At 42.4% G+C, this 26531-nt stretch overlaps 1 protein-coding gene and 1 long non-coding RNA gene across 11 annotated transcripts in view; one reads left to right on the top strand and one right to left on the bottom strand.

The window, feature by feature from the left end:
- Positions 1–10185: 10185 nt before the first annotated feature.
- Positions 10186–22075, bottom strand: LOC114018359. 2 transcript variants are annotated; one of them, XR_003563730.2, is made up of 3 exons: positions 21939–22075; positions 19946–20248; positions 10186–10619 (listed from the first exon to the last, which is right to left on the bottom strand). It is a non-coding gene; the product is annotated as an uncharacterized LOC114018359 (long non-coding RNA). The 2 variants fall into 2 exon arrangements; XR_005225226.2 differs by lacking the exon at positions 21939–22075 and adding an exon at positions 20343–20483.
- The window catches only part of CPEB2 (cytoplasmic polyadenylation element binding protein 2), an 87874-nt gene continuing 81927 nt past the window's right edge, over positions 20585–26531 (top strand). For 3 of the 9 annotated variants that reach the window (XM_037898040.2, XM_037898041.2, XM_037898038.2), the window contains exons 1-2: positions 21234–22532; positions 25544–25834. In XM_037898040.2, coding sequence (XP_037753968.1) covers positions 21381–22532; positions 25544–25834 — 1443 coding nt within the window. In that variant the 5' untranslated portion in view covers positions 21234–21380. Of the gene's footprint in view, positions 22533–22777; positions 22881–25543; positions 25835–26531 lie in introns of those variants that run through there. The other 6 variants (XM_043544642.1, XM_037898039.2, XM_037898044.2 and 3 more) reach the window with 5 other exon arrangements.

The following is a 26531-nucleotide window of genomic DNA, read 5'->3' as shown; positions in this document are numbered from 1 at the left end:
ATCAAAGTGTCCACATACAGAGCTGGCAACACCAGTTTAGCCACATATGCTTAAAAACATGCCTTCTAAGAGATTTCTCTATGTTGAATTTAATTCAAAGAACATTAACACTGCAAATAACATGACTTCAATTCAAACAGATGTAGTTGAATTTACTGACTCTAAGCAAATCTCAATAAAGAGAGGTTTTCTTACATACTAGTAGTAAAGTCCTTTTAACATTAATGTATTCTGGAGAGTTTGGTGTGGTGAGGTGGAGACTGATGGGATTCTAAATTTACTTCTTTATTTCTAAATGCTGGGGACTCTTACCATCATAAAGTCAAAGATAAATCAAAGAAGAATTCTATATCATATACTTGGTGTTTTCTTTATTCAGTTCTTTTATCGGCTCTATTTCTTAATTTAAATTATTAGAATCAATCTCTCACCATACTGTTACTGTATGTGGCTTCCTCTCTTTTTGATATGATGAATACAGCGAGGTTCTCAGTTGTTTGCCACCAGTTTTCCCAGTCAAGTACTTCCCCCCCCACCCCCCCTTCAACCCCAAACCCATTCTGGTCCACATTTCCAGCCGGCCTTATTTTTGCACGAATGCAATAGCTGTGTACATACCCACTTATGGGCACACTAAACTGTAGTCAGGTGCCCAACCATCCATTACAATTGCACAAATGTCAGCTTACACATACAAATGCAGATTTATGCACACAACAGAAACCAGCTGAAAATGTGGCACTCTGTGGCTCACACAAATTACAAGGTACACACAAGGTATATAATAGGTTGGAGGTCTTCTTGTCTTCACACTCTCAAGCAGAAAACAGGTTCATGTAGGAGAGGGCCTTTAGTAGTTTACTTTGCCCACCCAGACACAGCAGAATTCCAATGGGTGGCTGCTGACATCCCCAACTCTTCTTATGGAAATCAAGACTGTGGTGGTGGTAAGCAACCATTTCCCCACCTCTCCTGAAAACCTGTTATGCAGAGTAGAGCTACCTGCCCTCTTCTCCTTTCAGAGGAGCAGGATCACAAGGGAGAATGCTAAAGACCAGTATACTATACCTTAATGGTATCCAGCCTGGCTTCTTGCCATCGTGTAAGATCCCACTTCCACTCAGCCTCATTTTTTATTTCACCGATCTCAAAATATTTGACAGGTTTCCTAAGAAAATCTTGATTTTTTTTTTTTCTTCATTCAGGGATTGTAGTAGTGGTAAGACTTGCTATTTTTATTTTAGAGGGACTTTTTTTTTTTTTTAACAAAAGGTGGAAGAACACCACAGGATGTAGTCAGAATTTATAAATAACACTGCTGAGAATGTAACAAAGCCTTTGTTAACGATCACACATAAAGCCAGTACACAGTGAGCAGTATGTGAGGAGCTCTGTAATCCCATAAAAATACTGGCCTTACTCAACTGAGTTTTGGGGAAGAAGAAAAAAAAAGCTTTACTGACTCAAAAGTCATTGCAGCAGTATTAAGCTTGCAGAGTCATATATGCCATTCCTTTCTTGACTGAGAGACAAAAGGGCAGACTAGACTAAGTCGAACTCAAAATTCTAAATTTGTGAACTTCTATTTAAGTTTCTGATGTTCCAAAGAACAGTACTATAGATCCAGTACTTTTGCTGTGACTTCCCCACCATACTAAGGCTTTCACTATTTTCTCATTGCTTCCATATCTGCAAGTGCAGTGTACTACAGAAAAGTCACATGCATCATTGTTATTGCCCTATGAACTTATCAGTGTTAATGTCTCTTAATTGTGGTAGCTGAATTCTAAAATAAACCAAATACAGCATTGAATGTTGAAAAACGTTTTAGCACTCAGTTAAACAAATTTTTCTTAAAAAACCCTTCATATTTAGAAAAAAATATTTATTTCACATCCTGACTCCTCTCTGACAAACCAGATAGGTTTCTTAACTCACAATAGCTGTTACTATATTTAAGAGACAAAGATACACAAGTGGAAAAAAAAAAAAAAAAAAAAAAAAAAGATATAAAGGAGTTCCAAACACCCAATAAATTTCACAGTCAATCACAGTGCAATGCATACCTATTGCTTTTTACTAAATCGAGATTGCTCCTACTTATACACCAGCATATACAGGATGGAAGTATTCAAGTCATTACTAAGAATTTAAGTCTAAAAATTTCAGTTCACATTTAGATCACAAAAGGTAGATGTAGAGATGTACTAGATCAGAGACCTCACCTCCTGCAAGTGCAGAGTATAGTCTTCCAGTTCATCTTCAAGAACTTGAGAAGATAATGTTATAAAATATTATTATTGATTCTCAACCAAAGGCAAATTTGGTTGATATCTGTGTTGACATAACACTGTTACCCTTTTGGCAGGCCGTGGGGCTCCTCCAGTCGTGGGGGGGCCCTCAGGGCTCCTCCTGTTATGGGGGTTCTCCAGCATATGGGGAGCAGGGTCTCGGGCAGAAGGGGCACGGCCAGCAGGCTAGTCTCCCCAAAGTGGGAATTCACCTGCTGCCCATGGTAGTCCCACTGGGATCTGTTCTTGGACCAATGCTATTTACTATCTTTATAAATGATTTGGAAGAAAACAATATCATTGCTTAGAATATTTGCAGATGACCCAAAAATTGGTGGAGTGATAAACAATGATAAGAAAACACCCATTCTACAGAGTAATCTGGATCGTGGTAAATCGAATAATTTGAATACTGTGCATTTTAATACAGCCAAATACAAGGTCATATATTTATGAACAAAGAGTGTAGATCACACTCAGAGGGGGGGATGGATTTTGGAAAGCAGTGACTCTTGAAAGGGACTTAGGGGTAATGGTTGATAAACTCAGTATGATCTCAGTGCAACGTAGTCGCTGAGAGAGCAAACATGATCCTTGGAAATATAAAACAGGGGAGTATCAAGTAGAAGTAGGGAAGTGGGATTACTGCCATATACAGTATTAACAAGACCATTACCAATATACTGTGTACAGTTCTGGGATCCATACTTTAAGAAGGATGTTTATGTAATCCTTCTGCCAGGTGATGTCAGCAGCAACAAGGATCAGCTTCAATATGTAGGGGTTCCTCTTAATACTGCAATACAAAGCCATCTCAAGACCCTGTCATAACCATACAGTTAAGGGTAGCCTAGAATTCCTCCTTACCTGTAAGGGGTTAAGAAGCTCAAATAACCTGGTTGGCACCTGACCAAAAGGACCAATGGAGAAAGAAGATACTTTCAAATCTTGGGGGTGGGGGGGAGGGGAAGGCTTTGTGTGTGTTCTCGTGGGAAACAGAGAAGCATCAGGTCAGAAAACTCCTTCTCCTATAAACCATCCTAAAAGTCTCTCATATTACAAAAATTGTAATTAAAAGCCAGTCAAGGCGTGTTAAATTATCTTTTGTTTTGCTTGTGAATTTTTCCTTTGCTGGAGGGAGGTTTATTCCTGATTTTTGTAACTTTGAAACTAAGCCTAGAGGAAGTTCTGCTGTGTTTTTTGAATCTTTTGTTACTCTGTAAAGTTATTTTCCATCCTGATTTTACAGAGGTGATTTTTACTACTTTTTTTTTTTTAAATAAAATCCTTCTTTTAAGAACCTGACTGATTCCTTTATTGTCCTAAGACCCAGGGGTTTGGGTCTGTGATCACTTTGTAACTAGTTGGTTAGGATATTATTCTCAAGCCTCCCCAGGAAAGGGGGTGTAAGGGTTTGGGGAATAAGAACTCCAAGTGGTCCTTTCCCTGATTCTCTGTTAAATCACTTGGTGATGGCAGCATACCCTCCAAGGGCAAAGAATTTGTGCTTTGGGGAAGTTTTAACCTATGCTGGTAGAAATAAGCTTAGAGGGTCTTTCATGCAGCTCCCCACATCTGTACCCTATAGTTCAGAGTAGGGAGGGAACAGACCCCAACAGAAACTTTGGAAAAACTAAACATCACCCATAGGCCCCCTCCTTCCCCATTCACAAGCACTGAGTTTGTATATAACAAAATAAAACTTAAGAAAAGGAAACAGCATTATTTTGGGAAAACAACACAACAAGGATTCAAAAATATGCGAACAATAAGTAAACATGTGCCCCACAGTATCTTGAACAGTAGTCCTTTGCCTCAATTTTCCACCTGGAACTGAGGAAGTCCAACAGAGGAATAAGAACGGCCACGCTTGGTCAGACTGTTTAGGCCATTATCCTATCTTCCATGATAGTGGCCATGACAGTGGCCAGTGCCAAATGCTTCAGAGGGAATGATCTGAACAGAACAATTTATTGAGTGATCCATCCCTGTCGTCCAGTCCCAGCTTCTGGCAGTCAGAGATTCAGGAACACACAGACCATGAGGTTGCATCCCTGACCATCTGGGCTAATAGCCATTGATGGACCTATCCTCCATGAAATTATCTAATTCTTTTTGGAACCCTGTTATACTTTTGGCCTTCATAACATCCCCTGGCAACAAGTTCCAGAGGTTGATTGTGTGTTGTGTAAGAAGTACTTCCTTTTGTTAGTTTTAAAACTGCTGCATGTTAATTTCATTGGATGGCCCTTGGTTCTTGTGTTATGGAAAGGGATAAGTAACGCTTACTTTCTTCACACCATTCAAGATTTTATAACCTCTGTCATATCCCCACTTAGTCATCTCTCTTCTAAGCTGAAGAGTCCCAATCTTCTTCATCTCTCCTCATATGGAAGCTGTTTCCTACCCCTAATAATTGTTGTTGCCCTTTTCTGTACTTTTTCCAATTCTTAAATATATATTTTAGGGCTCTCGATTAATTGCAGTTAACTCACGTGATTAACTCAAAAAAATTAATCGTGATTAATCAGTTTTAACTGCAGTTAAACAATAGAATACCAATTGAAATGTATTAAATATTTTGGATGTTTTTCTACATTTTCAAATATATGGATTTTAATTAAAACACAGAATACAAAGTATACATTGCTTATTTTATATTTTTGATCACAAATATTTGCACTGTAAAAATGATAAAGAAATAGTATTTTTCAATTCTCCTCATACAAGTACTGTAGTGCAATCTCTTTGACATGAAAGGGCAACTTACAAATGTAGATTTTTTTTTAATATATAACTCAAAAAAACCAAAACAATGTAAAACTTTAGAGCCTACAAGTCCACTCAGTCCTATTTCTTGTTCAGCCAATCGTTAAGACAAACAAGTTTGTTTACATTTACGAGAGATAATGCTGCCTACTTTTTATTTATGTCACCAGAAAATGAGAACAGGCATTCACATGGCACTTTTGTAGCCGGCGTTGCAAGGTAATTACATGCCAGATATGCTAAAACATTCGTATGCCCCTTCATGCTTCGGCCACCATTTCAGAGGTCATGCTTCTATGCTAATGACACTTATTAAAAAAAAACATTAATTAAATTTCTGACTGAACTCCTTGAGGGAGAATTGTATGTCTCCTGCTCTGTTTTACCCGCATTCTGCCGTATATTTCATGTTATGGCAGTTTCAGATGATGACCCAGCACATGTTGTTCGTTTTAAGAACGCTTTCACTGCAGATTTGACAAAACACAAAGAAGGTACCAATGTGAGATTTCTAAAGATAACTACAGCACCTGACCCAAGGTTTAACAATCCGAAGTATCTTCCAAAATCTGAGAGAGATGAGGTGTGGAGCATGCTTTCGGAATTCTTAAAAGAGCAACACTCCAATGCGGAAACTAGAGAACCCAAACCACCAAAAAAGAAAATCAACTTTCTGCTGTTGGCATCTGACTCAGATGATGAAAATGAACGTGCGTCAGTCTGCACTGCTTTGGATCATTGTCAAGTCGAACCTGTCATCAGCATGGATGCATGTCCTCTGGAATGGTGGTTGAAGCCTGATGGGACATATGACTCTTTAGTGCCTTTAGCATGTAAATATGTTGCGTCGCTGGCTACAACAGTGCCAAGCAAATGCCTGTTCTCACTTTCAGGTAACACTGTAAACAAGAAGCAGGCAGCATTATCGCCTGCAAATGTAAACAAACTTGTTTGTCTGAGCGACTGGCCAAACAAGACGTAGGACTGAGTGTACCTGTAGGCACTAAAGTTTTTACATTGTTTTATTTTTAAATGCAGTTATTTTGTACATAAGTCTATATTTGTAAGATCCACTTTCATGATAAAGAGATTGTACTATATATACACACAAAATGATGGGGTCTACATTAACTGTTACCACTCAACAAAGATCTTGGAATTATTATGGATCATTCTCTGAGAACATCTGCTCAATGTGAAGCGGCAGTCAAAAAGGTAAAAGAAAGTTAGGAACCATTAGGAAAGGGATAGATCATAAGACACAAAGTATCATAATGCCACTATATAAATCCATAGTATGCCCACACCTTGAATATTGCATTCAGTTCTGGTTGCCCCATCTCAAAAAAATATTAGAACTGTCAAGCGATTAAAAATTAATCATGATTTATCATGCTATTAAGCAATAATAGACTACCATTTATTTAAATATTTTTGGATGTTTTCTACATTTTCAAATATATTGATTTCAATTACAACACAGAATACAAAGTGCATAGTGGTCATTTTATCTGCAAGTACGTACTTGAAGAGAAGATTTCTGATCATAAAGAGCTCTTTAATCTAGAAGGCAGAGGCATAACAAGATCCAATGGCTTGAAACTGAACGTAGACAAATTCAGATAAGAAATAAGGTGCAATTTTTTGACAGTGAGGATAATTAACTTTTGCTATGGATGTACTGGATTCTCCATTACCTGAAGTATTTAAATCAAGACTGGCTGGCTTTCTAGAAGATATGGTCTAGTTCAACTAGGAGTTATGGCCTTGATTCAGAAGTTAGTGGATAATATTCTATGGCATGAGTTATGGTCATAATGGTCCTTTCTAGCCTTAAAGATCTATAAAAGTGAGGCATGTTTATAGTTCACTCTAAGCACATTTTGGAAAACATTGCTTAAGATTTACCTTTATCATCTAACAGAGTCTTATTATTAAAGACTTCGTGAATACTATTTTCATGTAAGTTGGCTATTGATGTACTTTTGACAACTGTCCTGTGGCCCACATATTTAAGGAACCCTAACTGTGATATAGGAGATGGAGAAATTACATAGTTGATGTGCTATGGTACTAGGCTACAAAGGACCTGCTGTAGAGACTAAAAAGCTTTCAAATCATTCCCTAGTGTCATATTTGCTGGAAAACCCAGTTGCATTTTATGAGAGATAATGTTCTACCAATTTTTAGCTATTTGGTATATTAGTTTATGATCCTCAAAGAGAACAAACTTTATTTATTACCCTTTTATTAAACCCAACAGAAATGCAAACGTTGTAGAACAAGGACAATGTAATTTAAAATGAATATTTTCATGAAACAGATATGTTTATTACTGTCTGGTTTCCTGAGAACCTGACAGCCTACTTGATATACACTGAATTCTCACTGTTTTCATTGCCTTGATCCACTCTGTTTTAGTCCAGCACATGAATGAACTGAAATATGGAGAGCCAAAATAAATTGCCAGACAAAGGGAAAGGGCTTGTCAACACAGAGAAATTTACATAAAAACTATACCAGTATAATTATGTTGCTATAGTTATACTGATATAACTCTGCATGTGGACAATCTTATTCCAGTGTAATATATGACATAAGTTAAACTGGAAAAGGGCCCCCTCGTACACTGGAATAATAGTGTCCACATGGGGAGTTATACCAGTCAAACTATAGCAACATAATTATACTGGTATAGTTCTGATGGTAAAAATCCCCATGAAGACAAGTGGTAAAGAGAGAGCAATTATTTCTTAGCCTTCAAACGTTGGTAGGGTTTTTCTCCTCTATAGCTACAACATACTAAATTATGGTAAAGCAGTCACAAAAAGCAATTGTTTAAAAATCTGGAAATTCAGAATTAAAGTTATGCAAACAAGTAACTTTGCCTGATGTCCTGCCAAATTACACACGATCCACTTGATGTACAATGACATCCATAATAACTATCACAATTACTCAAGAAGTTTTTTCAAATGTATTGAGAAATTTTCAAGTCTTAAATCATCTTCCCTTTATCCTCTGTGTGTATGTAACAGAAAAACTGTAGAATAGGTAATCTGTAAATATCGCCTATAGACTTTGTTTTGAGAATGAGGTACTCTGTCACGTATGTCATTGGGTAGGATGGAAATAGATGTTCGGGTCTCAAATCCACAATGAGAGGGAGAATGAGATTATTAAAGTGGCCCTTGTGCTTTCCATACAAGTCTGTCACCTTGCAGCTTTTCAATTTGAATGTGTGACCCTACTTGGAAACCTCTATTCAGAGTTAAATTTTCACTTAAAACCCAAACATGTTAATGTATGGAAATAAACAGTTATGGCATTCAAGCAACCTTAACTCCGCTTTGTAGGGACAACATGCAGTCACCATGCAATTATGACGTAGTCATTTTAGTATTTGTAGTCACAGATTAAAATGATTTTTTTAAAATAGGTTTTTTGCATTGCTATTTCTCTCATTCTGACACTACAGGACAGAATAAGGTTGTTTTGATGTTTAACTTGGCATGTCTTACCTTCACTTGGTTTGGATTTCTTTAAAGAGTAATCTTAGCTCTGAATTTCCTGGGTTTGCAATGCTTGCTTTTGTGGCATCTACAACATCTCTGTAATGTAATTTTCTTGGGTTGTTGTTTTTTTGTTGGTTAAAAAATTTGTACATGAACACACAACAAGAAACCCAAAAAAGAATACACTAATCAATATTTCTTATAATTTAAAGATATGTAATAATGAACAAATCATTTAAAATATTTTAAAGGCAGTTGCTTAAAGCAGATGGAGAGCACTGACCAGTTAAACTGGGTTTTCAGCCAATTTGCATTATCAGAGCAGCACAAAAGCAGCCACAGTGCACTGCTGAAACTGGCCCTTAATTTGCAATTGACTATTGGTTTAGAGATCTGTGTCATGGAGATTGTATTATGTGAAAGGAGTGCTGGAGAGAGCCTTAAGTCCCAACATCTCTGCATTTTAAGGAAGCCCTGTGCTTTTGCTTCAATTCTCCCAGCAGTGATGCCTAAATACACAGTGGAGCTGACACAATAAGGAGCCTTTTCAAACTCTGGTGCCCAAGCCAGTATGCAGCCATGGAATCCAAGAGCAATGGCAGTTGAGTCAAATAATCTATCCGTGAGAATTCTTAACATATGTTTAGTCTCCCTCATATCACTGAGTCATTATAACCAATAGAATTGTTCCATGAAAATTACCTGTAGAGGTGACTGGTTCAGTTATCTCTGATGTCACAATGGCGTTACTTGAGTTACCTGAGCTGTTGTCCCGACCCTAGTGGTAGCCTATATAACAACAATTAGATAAAAGAAAAGGAGTACTTGTGGCACCTTAGAGACTAACTTTGACTAACACTAATGTCTTCTGCAGTTTCCACAGTATGCATCCGATGAAGTGAGCTGTAGCTCACGAAAGCTCATGCTCAAATAAATTGGTTAGTCTCTAAGGTGCCACAAGTACTCCTTTTCTTTTTGTGAATACAGACTAACACGGCTGTTACTCTGAAACCAACAATTAGATACAAAATCATCAATAATGCAGCTTAGTTTCAACATAAATTTCCTCAAATATATATTTCAATTAATTTTCACTATGTGAAAAGTTTGAAGAATATTTTATTTCATTTTTAAGATAATTTAGAAGAAAAGACTTAGACTAAATTTCTTAAAAAGGACTCATTTTAAAATTAATTTTAACTCAAACTAATCAATGGATTTATTTGTAAATCTTCAGAAAATTAATTCTATACCTAGAGAGTAAATGCTGTAGCTATGGGGAGACTGCTGTCATTTATCCATAACAAAGAGGATATGAATCCCTGCTTTAAATGCAAAACAGATGTTACAGTTCTGAGGGTGAAGCTGTACTTTTGCCCCTCCTTCAATATCTCTGTGAGCACTCTTTCCAAGTGACAGACCTATACCTGCACTCCCCTCATAATGGAATCCTGTGATTTGTCCCACTCTTAGACTGGGCTGACTAGGCTACAACACCCCATTTACCAACCATATTCCCTCTTGCAGGCCCAACTGCATTAAAATCCTGCATAGACTTTTCTTCAGGAGCTTGTGACCAGTGTGAAGTTGCAGTGATTCAGAACAGCCTCTTCAAACAAAGTATTATTTATTTATCCACAGGAACATAAACAGAGAGGAAAAGGGTTAAAACAACAAAAGACCTACATGCATACTCTCCTACCTTAACTTAGCCTTTCCACGCCAGTTTAAGTAGGCTCCACATTACCCAGGCAGTCCCAGCACTGGGGTTGAACAAGACAGGCTTTACCCCTACAGCTTCTGCCCCTTTGATGGTCTGGCCCTCCAATCATTGCCTGTGAACTGAGGAGACACATTATTTTTTCCATTTCAAGGTTCCTTTGTTCAAGAGTTCCTTCACCAAGATCTGAGTTTCCCAGCAGAGCTCCTGCACTTGGTCAAACTGGTTTACACATTTCCCCAGAAGGGCTTGCAGTGAGTCTACCAACGGTAGATTCCTGGTATTGTCCATTTGAATTAGAGTCACTGAAGAATTCCTGGAGACCTATGGAGAGTTTCAGCGGAAATTAAACCTTAGGGTTCCATAGAGCCAGCCTCACCACAATACTCAAACAATCAGAGATGCGCTATTTCTTCACTATGGAATTCAAAACTTAATTATGGTGTCGCAACCAACACTTCCATACTAATAGTAAATACTGGCAGATGTTTATGAGAGTTATACATAGGAAGTAAGATGGGAAAATATTGTGTTTGGACAAATGTGGGGCAGGAGAGCAGGAGACAAACTGTTAGCCAGAGCTTGCAAAGCACAGGTTGCCACGTTGGTAGGTTTGTGGAGCAAGAACTGATGTTGGAAATCAGTGGTGAAGCCTAACAGGATCTTTTTTCCCCTCTTATGGCAATAGCCCTATTTTAAATATCAGTCATGTGAGCGAAATAACCAATGGTATTGTAAGGGATAACAGTCAGGCAATTTTAAACACACATTCACAAACTTTAAGTGCTACGAGGAGTAAGCAGAAGTTGACAGTGTCTATAATTTAGAATGCCATCTTCTCAGACACTCTATATTGTCACGAAATATATTACACTGTTGCCAGAGTTCCCACTCAGAATTGGGGCACATTGCGGTAGTCACTATACAAACACAAAGGCAGGCACAGTCTCTTCCTCAAAGAGCTTACAATATATTTGCTGCACCAATGCTTTTGTTTAGTCTTCGATAAAAGTTGGTAAATGTCAATTTCACCATACATACACAAACCAACAAAAGGATTTTCCTCAATAATAACTGAAATGTATTAAGGAATTAGTAGATAGGGAAAGAAAGAAAAGTGCTGCTTGAGAACTTAGAGTTTGATTTAAAGATATTTACTTTGTATATTTGGACATATGGTGGTGAAAACTTGTGTTTTAACAGTTATAAAGCTTCAACTTTTTGAATTTCAGTGTCATTAAATAATTGTCTGACCCACCACATAATTTCCTGCAACTGTGAAAATTTAAATTGATGAAACTCCCTTACCTGGAGTTATTCTATCACTTTTTTTTAGTACCTTAAACTTACATTACATCTACAGAGTTATAGCCAGATGAGATAGTCACCATTTACGCCTTTAAACAATCTATGCTGCAAATCTGTCAGCCTCCTGTTCCTCTGAATGTTTAATCTCAGCTAAAAATTATCAATGAACGTAGATAAGAGCAGAGAGATATACTGCTGGCAGTAATGCATTCCACCGGACAGGTTTTATGAATTTTTCAGCTGAACATTCATAGTATCTAGCTGTGACAAAGTCTTTGTTGTTCTTCCCAACCACACGCAGAACATTTTAGAGACAATAGCAATTCCTTTAAGTTTCCCAAGCAAAAGCTCTATCCAACTTCAAAAAATAAAATAAAAAAAAAATCATAGGCTAAATAAGGTTTGACACCAAACTTGATCTTTTCCCAGGAGCGGATTAACCATAAAACAAACCCTTTGGTAGCACAGGGCCCTCAAACAACGGGGGGGGCCCAAAATGCAGGACAGACATCTGACAACCTGCCCCTGAGTCCCAGCCGGTGGAGCAGTGGGGCTCAGGCAGGCAGGCTGCCTGAATGCCGTGGCCAGTGGCCCCATGCCGCTCCTGGAAGCGGCTGGCTGCTGGCATGTCTCTGCGTGCCCTTGGCAGGTGGGGGGAGATGGCTCTGCGTGCTGCTCCCGCCCCAGGCAGCACACAGAAACCTGCTGCCCCCCTCCCTCCAAGGGGTGCGCAGAGATGTGCCAGCAACAGCACAGCAGGGCTAAGGTGGCTCCCTGCCCACTCTGCCTGCCTGCCTCCCTCCCTCCATGCCACTTTGCTCCCAGAAGTGGCTGGCATGTCCCTGCGGCCCCTGGGGGGGGTCTCCATGCATCACCCTGGCGCTGAGAGCCAACTCCGCAGCTTTGATTGTCCAGGAACTGTGGCCAATGGGAGCTACAGGGGTGGCGCCTGTGGGCAGTGACGCACAGAGACCTCCTGACCCCCCCGCCTAGGAGCTGCTGCCGGATGGGGGTAGGCACCACGCCGCCCGACGTATGTGCCACCCCCCTACCCAGAGCATGCACCCCGCACCCAAACTTCCTCCCAGAGCCTGCACCCCTCACCCACTCCCAGCCCCCTGCCCCATTCAAGTTACCTCACTTTATTTTCATTTACTTCCCATTACTTATTATACAGGTGGAGGAGGATGAAGAAAAAATGAATGAAAAACAGCGGGGTGATAGAGAGAATGTTCTTTTTCTTGGCTGGGTCCCGAGGGGGCCCCCAAAAAATGCAGCTGCCAACAAGGCTCCACTAACTCTAAATCTACCACTGCCTTTTCCCTAAATAATAATTAACATCAAGAACGTGTGCTATATAACTGAAAAACTAAGATGTCCATGTATCCCAGATAAGTGGTTGTACTCACTTATCACACCAGGAGAGGCAAACTGAAGGAATAAATCAATAAATTTTAAGGGAAATAGGACCCCCTTCACTTTGGTCCTCATAAACAGCTTTTTGTAAGGCATAGAATTTTGTATCCCAGGCATGCATTTTTACTTTCTTTCATGGAGAGGTTTGTTTACTTTGGCAGCATTGTGTGTGATGCTTTTGGGAGAAATTCTAATCATCTTCTCTACCAAAAAACAAACAAAGGGGGACGGGGGGAGCAAGAAGCATACAAGAAAATATTAATGTAATGGGCTGATCAAGCTGCATTGTTAAAAGATGAAAACAGAGTAAGACTACTGACTTGTCCTGTGGTACCAAGGATCCCAATCATGCAATTTACAACATACAGGTAGCCCCCCCACTGACATGAGTAGGCCTCATGGGAGAGGGCACAGGGGTCTGCCCACGTATTGTACACTGTAAGACTGGGAACTGGATTCAGATTTATTTTTTTTAATTACATACAAACTGCTCTATTCTCTATTTTACCATGCATAATATATATCTATTTGTGGTAGTTCTAACCAAATTTAAAATTTGTGTTCTACCTATTCTGAATCTGAATTAATCTGACCAACAGAGGAAGGTTTACTTCCCAATTTCTCAAGGTCTGGATCTTTAATAGACTTTAAAAAAAAATATGAAAGATATGAAAAAAAGAGGAAAGGCACTGAATTAGTAGGCCGAGCATTAAAATTAAGATAGGCCAGTCCTATCTACCTCAGAAGGATGTGAGGATTAATTAATATTTGTACAGTGCTTTGAAAAAGTGCAATAAAAATACTAAGTAAAATATATGCCAGCATAACATTATGGCTCATGTTTTACTGTGAAAAGCAAAATCCTTGTTTTCCTCTGCTCTACACCAACACTGTATATCAATGACCTACAGTCCCAGCCAGCCTTTTGCTGATAGCCAAAACCCATTTTTATTTATTTAAAACACACACAAGTTAATTTTCAGATTAAAGGGAAGCAAAACTACCAAACAGTATTGATTCAGAAATGTTTGTAACCAGATATAATGGTGTGCTGCTCATAAGGTGTGCATGCCTTATGGGGCGGAGGGATAGCTCAGTGGTTTGAGCATTGGCCTTGCTAAACCCAGGGTTGTGAGCTCAATCCTTGAGGGGGCCATTTGGGATCTGGGGTAAAAATTGGGAATTGGTCCTGCTTTGAGCAGGGGGTTGGACTAGATGATCTCCTGAGGTCCCTTCCAACCCTGATATTCTGTGATACAGCACCCCATTTCAAGATTTGGGGTGGTGGATAAGTAAGATGACCCAGGGTCACGTGCCAGTAGTGTGGAGGTGGTGTTTCCTCTAAGAAGACTAGAGCATGGGAAAGACTGAGGTTGGTCTTTCCATAGAGGTGTTTCAGCTGGTGTGGGACTGGCAGAACTCCCTACCCAAAGAAAGCTGGGATAAGAGCCCAGGAAGGTACTGGTGGGTGAGCCAGAGGACAGGAGGTGAGACAATTGGCATCTGAAGGTAGCTGTCAAGCCCTGGGGAAAGGGTAAAATGGAATGGTGAAGCCCTGACACAACAGTACTTGGGAAGGACTGTGGAAAAAACCCTATTCTAAGGGTGCACCCGGTGAAAAATGGAATACGTTTTTGTTGTGTTTCACTAAGCAGCCCCAAAGAAAGGGAACCTTAATTCCACCTCTGTGGAGTGTGTATGCTTCATGGGACTGAGAGAACATACAGAGGTTGGGGTGACTGTCCTGGGAGGTGGCCTGCACATGACAGCACCCTACAATACCAAAACTACTAGTCAGCTACCACTGATTAGCTATGTCTGCTTTTACCAATGCAAGAATTTGCTGTAAAAGTAACCTTTTTGCACAGAAGTGCAAGCAAAATCAATCAGTTACCATTTTATGTGCCACCCATATTTAAAATTTTAAGTGTGATTTCCCAAGTAACTAATGAGAGGGATAAAACCGTGTATGACAACTGTTGGCGAGTTATTTTCTTATTTATATGCAGTACTACTGCAGTATTTCAATTCTAGTACACATAACGAGGAAGCACTGATGTAATTCTGCATGTACACTAAAATCCACACACAGTGTCTACATTTTATTTATACCATTTGTATTATTAAATTTCCAGTAGTGCCAACTACTGAAAAAAGAGAGAGACAAAGAGTTCCTGACTCAAAGAACTTAAAAGACAAAAACAAACTGTTCTGAGGCAGTTCCCATCTCAGCACAGTCCTTCACAACCCTCACTACTGAGCAGGCCTTTGTAGCCTAGGAGGCAAGCAATGGTCATTCTTTCCTACCCTCTCCCCATTTTACAGATGGGATATGTTGTATTAATTTAGATGGAATGAACAGGACCCTGGGACTATCACTGTCCAACATTAAAGAGTTGGAAACATGGAAATTGGAAACATGGAGTTGGAAATATGCTTTATGTACCCAATATACACATGATTTATAATTTTATTATGTACACCTCTATCTGATACACACTATAGATGTACCATTTCTGGTACTGCTATCTCAAAGACAGAGCACAAAGAGAGAGGGACTTGGCTTGATCACTTGTTTAGGACAACTGACACCTACTTTTATTGAGTGGTTTTATATATATATATATATATATATATATATATATATAAATAATAGTCCAATTATTTATGGGTTTACATTTAACACTATTGTCACAGCCAATCCCAGTCAGGGACAAGAGGGACCAGTGTGTTTTAAGAGCTCACTATCCAGCACATATCCCACAACTGGATTACATGCCCTGCAACCTCCATTGTGCATAAGCCACCCCCAGCCCACTTCTTAGGCTGTATCACAGGTTCAACCTGAACTCTAACATGAGCTGTCTAGGTCGCAAGTCCCCAGCTAGTTTCCTGTTTTGGGGCATGGAGAGAGGAGTGTGCAATGCCTGCACCCACCCGGGAAGATGCCTGCCCTTACCTCTCCTAGGGGCCTGTGCAATCTTCCGTCCTACAGTCACAGAGCATTTAAACTGAGTAGATGGGTCCCATTTTGAATTCTCACCACTCCAGGAGTGTAGAGATATGTTTGTAGAAGATTATAATTTAGATATGCTTCCTCATAAGGGACAGTATTATGAACTGTGACAAAGCTCTGTCCTTGCCTCCGTGGGTCCCGCGTTTCCTGGCAGATTTCGCTAGCTCAGAGGCTCACTGTGACCCTCCATGTAACCCTTCTTTCTCTAGGGACAAGAGTCACAGTCTACTGAGCCATTTTCATCATAAGCCAGCAAGGGAGGTGAGAAGTTATCCTTCCTTGCACAGTCTCTGTTGTCTCCCAGTCTCAGTGATTAATCAGGGGACAAAGGTGGGGGGGAGGGGGGGAAGGGAGGGAGAGAGCCCAGGCCCACCCTCTACTCCAAGCTCCAGCCCATGGACCCTAATAGTATCAGCTATGCTAGCTGACCTTTTAGAAACATGACATGTACAATTCCCTCAGCTACTTCCCCCACAGCAGCCCTCGCTTCCTCAAGCTCCACTTCACCCTTACCTCAGGACCTCCTTCCTTGTGCCTGATATGGTGTGTACTACTCAGCCTCTCCAACAGCACAACTTCCTTCCACAGCTCCTGACATGCACACCCACCTGACTGGCTGGGAGGCTTTTAACTAGTTTCAGCCAGCCCCTGATTGGCTTCAGGTGTCCCAATCAACCTAGCCTTCTCCCTGCCTTCTGGAAAGTTCTTAATTGGCCCCAGGTGTCTTAATTGACCTGGAGCAACTTCCATTTCACTTAACCTGGTCCTATTGGGATTTGTTTAGCCTGGAGCTAATATATCTATCTCCCACTACTTTTCTATAGCCATCTGGCCTTGCCCCGTCACAGAACATAGGAATTTGGAGATGCGTCCTGGAGGCAGGGATTGAGAACACCACATTGTGGTCAGCAGTTCACCAGAGATGCTCTCTAGTTTGTTTTATTAAAGTTTTATTCCTTTCTCATTCAATGGTTTGTTATTTAATGAACCCCAAGATCATTACATGGTGTCAGAAGTGCTGAATGAGGAGGAAACGGCAGTGATTTTGAAGGTAACGCCTATATTTGCAACTGAAAGCAGAGATAAAGGGGGGCATGAGAGAATCATGTGGAGCACCAGGCACAGGAGCTTTTGCATGTATTTGGTGAGCACAATAGTAGCTTGACTAGTTTAAAAAGTGTGTGGGGGGAATAAAAATAAATGGTATTGGGGTTCAGAACAGGAGGAATCATGGCTTAAACATGGGAAGGTTTAAACTGATACAAGAACCAATGCTGAAGTTCTATGCATCAGGAAGACCTATTAAAATTTCAGCAGATGCTTCAGAGTCTGGGTTAGGTGCAGTGATTTTACAGAAATGTGAGGATTGTTGGCAACCAGTGGCATATACATCCAAATCACTGACTGAGGCAGAAACCAGACTGAGAAGGAGCTTTTAGGCATATTGTTTACCTGGGAGAGATTCAATCAGTATATTATTTATGGCCGGACACTGGAAGTTGAAACGGACTACAAGCCCCTCATAGTGCTAGTTAGCAAACGGCTAAATGACTACATCTTAAGGATGATGATGATGAAGGTGCAAAAGTATGATTTGGTTGTGACCAACACGCCTTGTAAATTCATGATCACTGAAGATGCACTTTCCAGAGCAGTGGCTCCCACGACATCAGAGAAGACTTTAAAGACAGAGATGCAAGCCTATGTAGATTTGATTGTAAAGTCAATTCCCATAGTTACAGGAAACTGCAACAAATAAGAGAAGAAACAAAGAAAGATGAATCCTTGGGAATCCTTAAAGAAGTGATAATTAAAGGGTGGCCTGAAGAAATAAGGAGTTGCTGTCCAAGTATGAGAGACTATTGGAACTGCAGACATGAACTTACGGTGATAGATGGGGTGATTTTCAAGGGCAGTAAGGTTGTAATTCCAATGAGCCTCCGGAAAGAAATGCTACAGAAGATCCACGAGGGTCATTTAAGAATTGAGAAGTACAAACAACGAGCATGAGAGGTGCTGTATTGGCCGCAGATCAATCACAACACTGCTAATGTGGTAAGAAACTGCTTTTCATGTTTGAAATACATGCCATGCCAATAGACAGAGCCACGGAGACATCATCCAGTTCCACAAAGGCCTTAGAAGGTCAACACTGACTTATTTACCTTGCAATCAAAGCATTATTTAATAGTCACAGCTTATTATTCTCTGTATCCAGAAATTTGCACACTGCACAGTACTAATAGAAAGTCAGTGACAGCTGGCATGAAGGGAATCTTCTTCAGACATCGGAATTACAGATGAAGTCTTTAGCAATAATGGGCTGCAATTTTCCAGTACAGATTTTAGATAATTTTCCATAGTTCGGGATTTTCATTACAAAACTTCCAGTCCAAATTACCCCCAAATCAAATGGACTTGTGGAAAGGACTAAACAGACAGTAAAGAACCTTATGAAAAAGACTTTTGACAGTAGGGGTGATTTGTATAAAGTGTTACTGAAATACACCCCTGGAGATTGGCTTTTCTCCATCTCAGCTCTTAATGGGAAGAAGGATCAGAACTAATTACCATTTACTGATACTTACTGAAATCTCATAACAATGAAAGACTAAAGAAAATCAGAAGCGGAAGCAGAAATATTATTTTGACAAAAGGGTCCATGAACTCCTCTCTCTTAACCCAGGTGATAAGAGTGTGCCTGAGGAATCACACCTCCAATACTTTGGGACACAGGGTACCATTAAAGAACAGCTGCATCCAAGGTTTTATGTAGTCCAGACAGACCAGGGGGACACATTTAGATGTAATCAAAGGGATCTACGAATAATCCCAAAAAGGTTCTACACATTGACAGTAGATATGGAGTCTAGCATTTCCCATCAATGCACAAAGGAGAAAGAGTCAAGGCACATGAGAACTCAGACTCTAAGGAAAGGCTGTTTCTGAGATCAGCGCTGGAGACTAAACATCCTGAAAGACTCGTAGAGACTTGCTAACCTGCCTGGAGACGGGGCATTTGAGGAAAGTGAGTGGTAAAGACTCGAGAGTGATGTGCTGATAACCTCTCCTCTCTAGAGAGTTGATACCTTAGGTTTATGGCAATGTATTACATGGGTTGAAAATTTAATGCATGTGCTATTAGATAGCTGTTATCTGTTTATATATGTATAAAAAAGTCCATTTTTTTCTTTAAGAGGGAAGACAGAGATATGTTTGAAAAAGATTGTAATTTACAGACACTCCCTCATAAGGGGCAGTATTATGAACATAGGAATTTGGGGAGTGGGGGAGGCAAGCGTTGGGAACACTGCATGACTGTGGGCAGCAGTTCACCAGTGATGCTCTCTGGTTATTTTGATTAAAGTGTTAGTCCCTTCTCATTCACTGATTTGTTATTTAATGAACCCCTAGACCATTACAAGGCGGAATCGGGATCACAGCCAAAAGCTTCTGGTAGAGTGACCAGATATCCTGATTTTATAGGGACAGTCCCGATATTTGAGGCTTTTTCTTACATAGGTGCCTATTACCCCCACCCACCCCAATTTTTCACACTTGCTCTCTGGTCACCCTAGCTTCTGGTGGCCTCCCAATCTCCTGCTCACCATTGCTTTAAAGCCACCGCAGGCTAATTGGGCTCATTCTCACCACGCCCCAGGGGCCCAGCAACCGCCTGCAAGGAGCCAGCCCAGGAAGCTCACGCGCTGATGAGGCGGAGCGGGCGGTAGCCACCAGAGGCTGGACGGGTGCAGGGACAGGCTGCCCGAAAGCAAGGACTGAGGGGAGTAGGTACCCTAAGGCACTGGCAGCTGTAGCGAGGCTTTGCACAAGGCCCACAAGACCCGGGGCGAGCAGAGCGTCACGCTCCCCAGGCTAGGCTCCCTCCCCGCAGCGTTGCCCCACCCACCTCCACGTCTCTCTCCTCCCAACCGGCTTCATTTTTCCCACGCCCAGCGGCGCTTGCGTCCTTGCCCCTCCTGCGGCGGGCGGCTGCGTCAATGCAAATAAGCTTGGTAGGAGGGGTCTGGGAGGCGAGAGCAGTGACGATAGTTCTCTCCTTCTAGCTCCGGAGAAACAGTCCTTGGCAGGATCCACGGCAGTGGAAGAAACCATTTTTCAGCCTCTGCCACCCTCGCCGGGGGAAATCATCTCGCGTTTTGTTCCCCTCCGGCAAAATATTTTCTTTAAGGAGCTGTATTCAAGTGCACATCTGCGGACCACACAAATAAATATGTTCTTGGTTAAAGAAGCAGGCAGGTAATACAGTGAATTACAATGTGGGGGGGCGAATCGCATTTATCTACCCCTTATTGAAGTGGTAACGCCCGCCCTTTTGGTTGGTGCCGTCGCCCGCCCGGGCCTGCCCGTTCTCGCGCTCTGGCAGTTGGAGCAGCGCGAGAGCAGCCGGCAGGACGGTATCGAACCCTCAGTGGAGCCGGCGATTAATGATTAACGAAGACTAGTAGCGTGCGCTCATGAATTAGTAATAAGGGGGCGGGACTCATGATTTATTAAAGAGGTCCACCCGCCAGAAGGTGGGGATTGTGACGGGATCGTGACGAACGTTCCGGAGTTCTTAAGGGTGGTGCAGCCGGCTAGGAGCCGGTACTGGGAGTGGGGGAGAAGGATAAGGGGGAGGGGAAGAGCTGTACCCAGCCTCAGAAACAGGCCTATTTGATAGACATGTAAGAGAGGACGGTGACAGCCTCTCTTCACTCAGTGCCCAAGCTAGGGACCCCCCCCCCACCCCGTACAGGGGATTATAGAGAGGGGTTACTACGGCGGGTGACCGTTCGGGGTGCTGCTGATTATTATATGCAGGATTGTTAGAGGCGAAGGTCTAGACTATAGGGATTTAGTTTGAGGCTCTTTTAACCCGATGAGGAGGAGTATATAATGTGGGAAAGTTTACCCCACAGTGGCGATTATTGTGATTGGGAAAGAGGGATTTTATGCTGGAGGTGGAGGATTTTTTTTTAATCCCAGGAGGAGTTTTTTTACCCCATAAAGTGGATTGTCGGGGCAGGGTTGTTCCTTCCCCCTGCAAGGGTGGGTATTTACCCCTACCCGGGGCCGGTGTGGGTAAGGGGCTTTCCTGAACGGGGGGCTCGCAGATCTTTAAGCCACTGCCTACAACGACTGGCAGCAGCAGCCCCCATCTACGGCTTGGTGTAGGAGGCGCTGCCTACACGAGTCCTTCTCCTCCCTGGCAGCAGCAGCTCCTCACTCCGTCCTGCCCCTCCTCACCCACCCGAACCGGTTCCTCCCTCAGCAGCGTGTCCGGTGTGTCGCCACCGCCCTCTCTGTTGCTGTCGGCGGCGGCTGCTGCGTAGCATCAAAACATGCAGGATGAGCTGCTCCTGGGGGTGACACAGCAGCAGCCAGGGAGCGAGAGGCTGGGCAGCGGCCCCGCAGCAGGACACCCCCCTCTCAGCCACCCCTCCTCTGACTTTAAACCCAGTCTCAGCCCCCACCACCAGGATTTAAACAAGCAGCAGCCGCCACCGCCTGCTCCTCAGCTGAGCCAGAAGAGGAAAGAGTTCAAGCAGCAGCAGCTCAGCAGCCCAGCCCAGCTCGGCAGCAGCCACCCCCTGACTAACCACCACCACCCCGACTATCATCGCCACCCCCTTCAGCAGCAGCACTTCAGCCACCCCGCTGACAAGTACCAGGAGCACAGGCAGCCGCGCCAGCTCCTCAGCGCTCACCCCCCGGAGCAGCCGCAGACAGGGGACTATCCGCCCTACCAGCCGCTCAGCCCTGCCGAGCAGAAGGGCGGCGCGGAGAGGGGGGGCTTGGAGCGGCTCCCCCCTTCCTGCCCGGGGGCACAGGCAGCAGCGGACCCCAATGTGGGGGTGGCTGTCTCCTCCTGTGTGAATCCGCCTCCGTCTCCTCCTCACCTGCAGGCTACAGCCCAGTTGCCCCCCATGGAGTCCCCCCCGAACAGCCACTTGCTGGGCAGCCCCGGGACCCTCTTGCCCGGCGGGCTCGGCTCCGGCTTCAGCAGCCTGCAGAGCTCGGAGATCCCCAGCCCCCATCACCAGAGCGGGGGCGGCTCCTCCTCGGCGGCTTCCCCTCCTCCGCCGCCGCTGCCCGGCTTCGGCACCCCTTGGTCGGTGCAGACCTCGTCGCCGCCTCCGCCGCAAACGCAGCAGCCTCCGGTCTCCAGCAGCAGCGGCGGCGGGAGCCAGATCAGCGCGATGCCTCCGCCGAGCCCGGACTCCGAGACCAGCTTCTACCCGGGGATCCCGTCTTCGATCAACCCCGCTTTCTTCCAGAGCTTCTCGCCGGTGTCGCCTCACAACCCCTGCGCCGGGCCCTTCAGCAGCCCCTTCTCGGCCGCCGCCCCGCCGCCGCCGATGAATTTACCTCAGCAGCAGCAGCAGCAGCAGAACCGGAGATCCCCTGTGAGCCCCCAGCTCCAGCACCAACACCAGGCGGCGGCGGCCGCGGCCGCCTTCCTGCAGCAGAGGAACTCCTACAACCACCACCAGGTGCGGGGCCCGGGAGCTTCGGGGCGGCCGCCAGCGGGGAGCCCCTCCGCATGGGGGAGAGCGCTGGGGAAGCCACTCGGACCCTGGGAGTGGGGCGGGGGGCCCGGGACCTTCCCCCCCCCCCCCGAGCGGTGAAAGCAGCGGAGGTTTTATTTGAGCCCCCCCCCCGGCTGAAGTTACCCGGCAGCAGGGACAGCACGGCTAGAGCCGGTTGGTGGAAGCAGGGCGGGGCTGCCACAGCCCAGGCTCGGTCTCGGTACTGCAGCGAGCGCCCTTTGGCGGAGCGGGGGGCCTCGGCCCCGTTTCTCTCCAGCTCTCTCCCGCTCCCTGCGCTGCAGAGCTCGCTCGGTGGGTGGAGGGGATCTGGACCCCGTTCCTCCGGCCGGGGTGCCGCAGAGCTCCCGTGGCCCGGGCGGGGGGAGGGGAAAGAGGTGTAAATTAATTCGGTTCGGGTTAGAGTTCTGTTGACTGCCCCCTTCTTCCCGACCCTCTGCCTCTTCTACTGGTGTAGGTGTCAGGTGAGAAAAAAGCGGATTAAGTAATATGACAGGCCCATTGATTCTTAGTGTCAGTTATGTCCCCCAGACTTCGATCGATACTTACTGGGTTGTTATAGCTGCCGTCTACAGGCGTCCTTTCCTTAGCTGTCAACAATTTTTTGTTTAGTTTTGTTTGTAATTGCATCTGGTCCCACTAGTGAAAAGGTCACAATTTCAATGTGAAAAGGAACAGGTTTCCCTCCAAGAAAACATGTTTGTTGACCTATTAGCCTCCCTGCTTCAGACAAACAGCTTTCCTTGTCTTTGGTTTTGTTTTAAGACGATTCTGGTTTTAATGGACTTTTTAAATATACTTTAAAATTGAGAACATATAAATTGACTTGTATAGGCAGGTTTGGTGTTAAGTGAGCTTTTTGATTCATCTGAGAACTGCCAACATGAATAACTTTTATTTAGAGTTACTTGTGTATGTGGCGATATAGGCAAACAGCAGCTTCATTACTGTATTTCAGGTTGTCCCAATTCTCCTGCCTACAGCACCTACTAGTTTAATGGGTGGCATGGAATCCTCATCTCCTATTGGCTAAAAAGGTTGCTTTTCTTCCTGGTTCTGTATGTTGAGAATAAGATAACGTGTCATATTTTGTTCCATGGAGCTGTTCTGCTCTCTCCAGTTAACATATCATACATAGTGTGTGACATTTGCACCATGTTAAGGTTTTTTAGGCCCTTCATGGCTGAGTATACCATATAGGCCCCATAGTCAGTTTAATTTCTGCTTAATTCTAGTATTAAACCGTGTGGCATTTTACCAAGTAGGTATGATTGGGATTCTATGAAGTAGTGTTTATTTTTTTGGTAATTGGCATTCAAAAATTGTGTTATGAGAAAATGTATATTGTTTATATGTTCATCTGTGGTGAACATGTTTTTAACATGGATCTTATCACTTAGTTTGCTCTGTTTTTAAACAAATTCCAAAGCAATTAAGAGATAAGACAGCAGTTCTCTCTACCATTAAAATTTGTGAGGAAATCTTTTCACCTCTCACTTCCCTGGCCATAATCCAGTTATGACTATGTCAGTGGTAGGTAGTAAACCTAAAACAGTGATGTGAAAGCATAGTTAGCAAGATTAAAGACCTGTTTTAACACTTGACATTATCTCCAAAGTTTGTTTCTCAATAGAGTGCCTGCCTCTCCCAAAATTCCAACACAAAGCATTCAAGTTTTACAACATAATTATCTATAATTATATAGAACAGGGGTATCTGTCTGAGTATCTGACCACAATGGCTTTAACATACTTTCAGGATTATTTTTAATTTTTATGTCTGTACAGCTCCATCAATACTTATCATATTTAACCTTTTTTAGTATTTGTCATTAGAATTACATTATCTTTGAGATAGAGGTGTTACATTTGGATTTCAGATTGGAATTGGATTTATAGACCCTCTATTTCATCAAAGAGTGTCTAAAAAATATCCTTTCCAAGAACAGTCAAGTTTTAAATACTTTTATTTTGCTAACTAGAGAAACACAGCTCTTTATTATCACCACAGTTCAGTGGGTCCACCTCTTGGTAGTATGACAACCATTTCAGTTCACGCATTGGTTTTTAGCATAGATTATTATGTATTGAAGGCAGCAATAGTGTTTTACCCATTTTCATCCTGAAAAGATATTTTCATTTTTCCTCTGGGGTTAGTCTGAATATGTAAATTTTATTTTGTATAATAGCAGTAAGTCCATTGGATATCAAAACAATCCCTTTCTGAAATAATCAAAAAGCCAGATTCCTCAGGCGGGGCAAAACACTTTTTTGGTTCGCTGACTTCTGCACAGCTATGTCAGTTTACACCAGCTGAGGATCTGGTCTAGTTTGTTACACCAGAAGTTCAAGCTGTAGCCTTTAAAGGCTATTATAATACATTTATATTTTTAGATACACATCCAGGATAGTTACTTTGAACAAATAATTTTGGGTTATCCAGATCGTCTGTAGGATAATCAGTCTTTGTCTTTGTTACTTGAAAACATTTTCCTCTTTATGTAATATTTTAGAATGACCTATGAATTTTTTTTTATCCTGCAACTCACTACTTTCTCCTTTACTCACAAAAAAAACAAGTGACCTTCATGAAACCATCTAATGCTAGTCTACAGAGACATATCAAATGGGCCTGCCTATGTGACAGATTAGTTATGTAATGAAAGTGTGGCAGCTTTTATTGTATTTAAATAACTGTAGGAATGTTCTACCAAGAAATGAATGAAAATCCTAATTTATCATTTTGGCAAATCAGTCATTTTGGTAAAGCAGTCTTGTTTTATGGTTACTTGTATTCAGTTTTCTCCTTTGCCATGGATGTCAGTTTATAGGCAAATGGGAACTCCCAGTTTTTGTACTCTTTACAAAAGCCATCTGAGCGTTTTTTGAGGTAACAAGCAAACTAGGAATGTTTCCCAAAAAAAAACTAATCAAATCTTCTTCTTTTTTTTTTTTTAGCCTCTTCTGAAGCAGTCGCCCTGGAGCAACCATCAGAGTAGTGGCTGGAGCACAGGAAATATGTCCTGGGGAGGAATGCATGGCAGAGATCATCGTAGAACTGGAAACATGGGAATTCCAGGAACTATGAACCAAATTTCTCCTTTGAAGAAGCCCTTTTCTGGTAATGTCATAGCTCCCCCTAAATTTACTCGCTCTACTCCATCGCTGACACCAAAATCATGGATTGAAGATAATGTTTTCCGAACCGACAACAACAGTAATACTCTCTTACCCTTACAGGTAAGAATGGTATGTAACTGGAAACTTCTTAATATTTGTCTTTAATTTTGTCTAACATTGTAAATAGATCTATGTAACATATTAAGTGAAACTGACAATGTTCATGGTGATTTTTGTGAAAAAGTTGTACCTTCTATTGTTACAAGTGTATTGAAAGTGACAATTAACCAAAATATTTTCCAGTTTATATAAAATGCCTGCAGTAGCCAGAATTATTTTACTGACTACATGAGGAAAAAAGGAGGAAACTGAAATAACTCTTGCACAGCAACAAGGGAGCAGAAATGCTTTTTAAACTATCAGAAAGCATTTTTAACATTTGTCAATTTAAAACGCTCAAGGCTCCTTTTAAATCTGGGCTGCTTTATCCATTAGTTTTTAATATAGATTAATTTTAGATATCAAACTGTTCTTGTGGACAAGCCTTTTTAGACTATATTTGTGGACAGCTCTGACTCTTTTTTTTTAAATTCACCTTTTCATCTTATTAGCATCCTTGCCAATGCCACTCTGCATATGGGTTTTAGTTTTCCTCTATTGGCAACTTCTTGAGGGATGTCCATAGTTATTTAATGATTGGAACATAGAAGCCCTTTGATTTAGAGATGTTAAATGCGAAGAGGAAGAATGGTTTTGGACTGAGGGGATCTGGGTTCAATTTTTGCATCAGACTTCCTGTGTATCTTTAGGCCAGTCACCTAATCTC

Source organism: Chelonia mydas, chromosome 4 (assembly GCF_015237465.2).
Source record: "Chelonia mydas isolate rCheMyd1 chromosome 4, rCheMyd1.pri.v2, whole genome shotgun sequence".
NCBI classification, from domain to species: Eukaryota; Metazoa; Chordata; order Testudines; family Cheloniidae; genus Chelonia; species Chelonia mydas.
The sequence above is the reverse complement of the archived record's forward strand: the minus strand, read 5'-3'. Positions and strand labels throughout refer to the sequence as shown.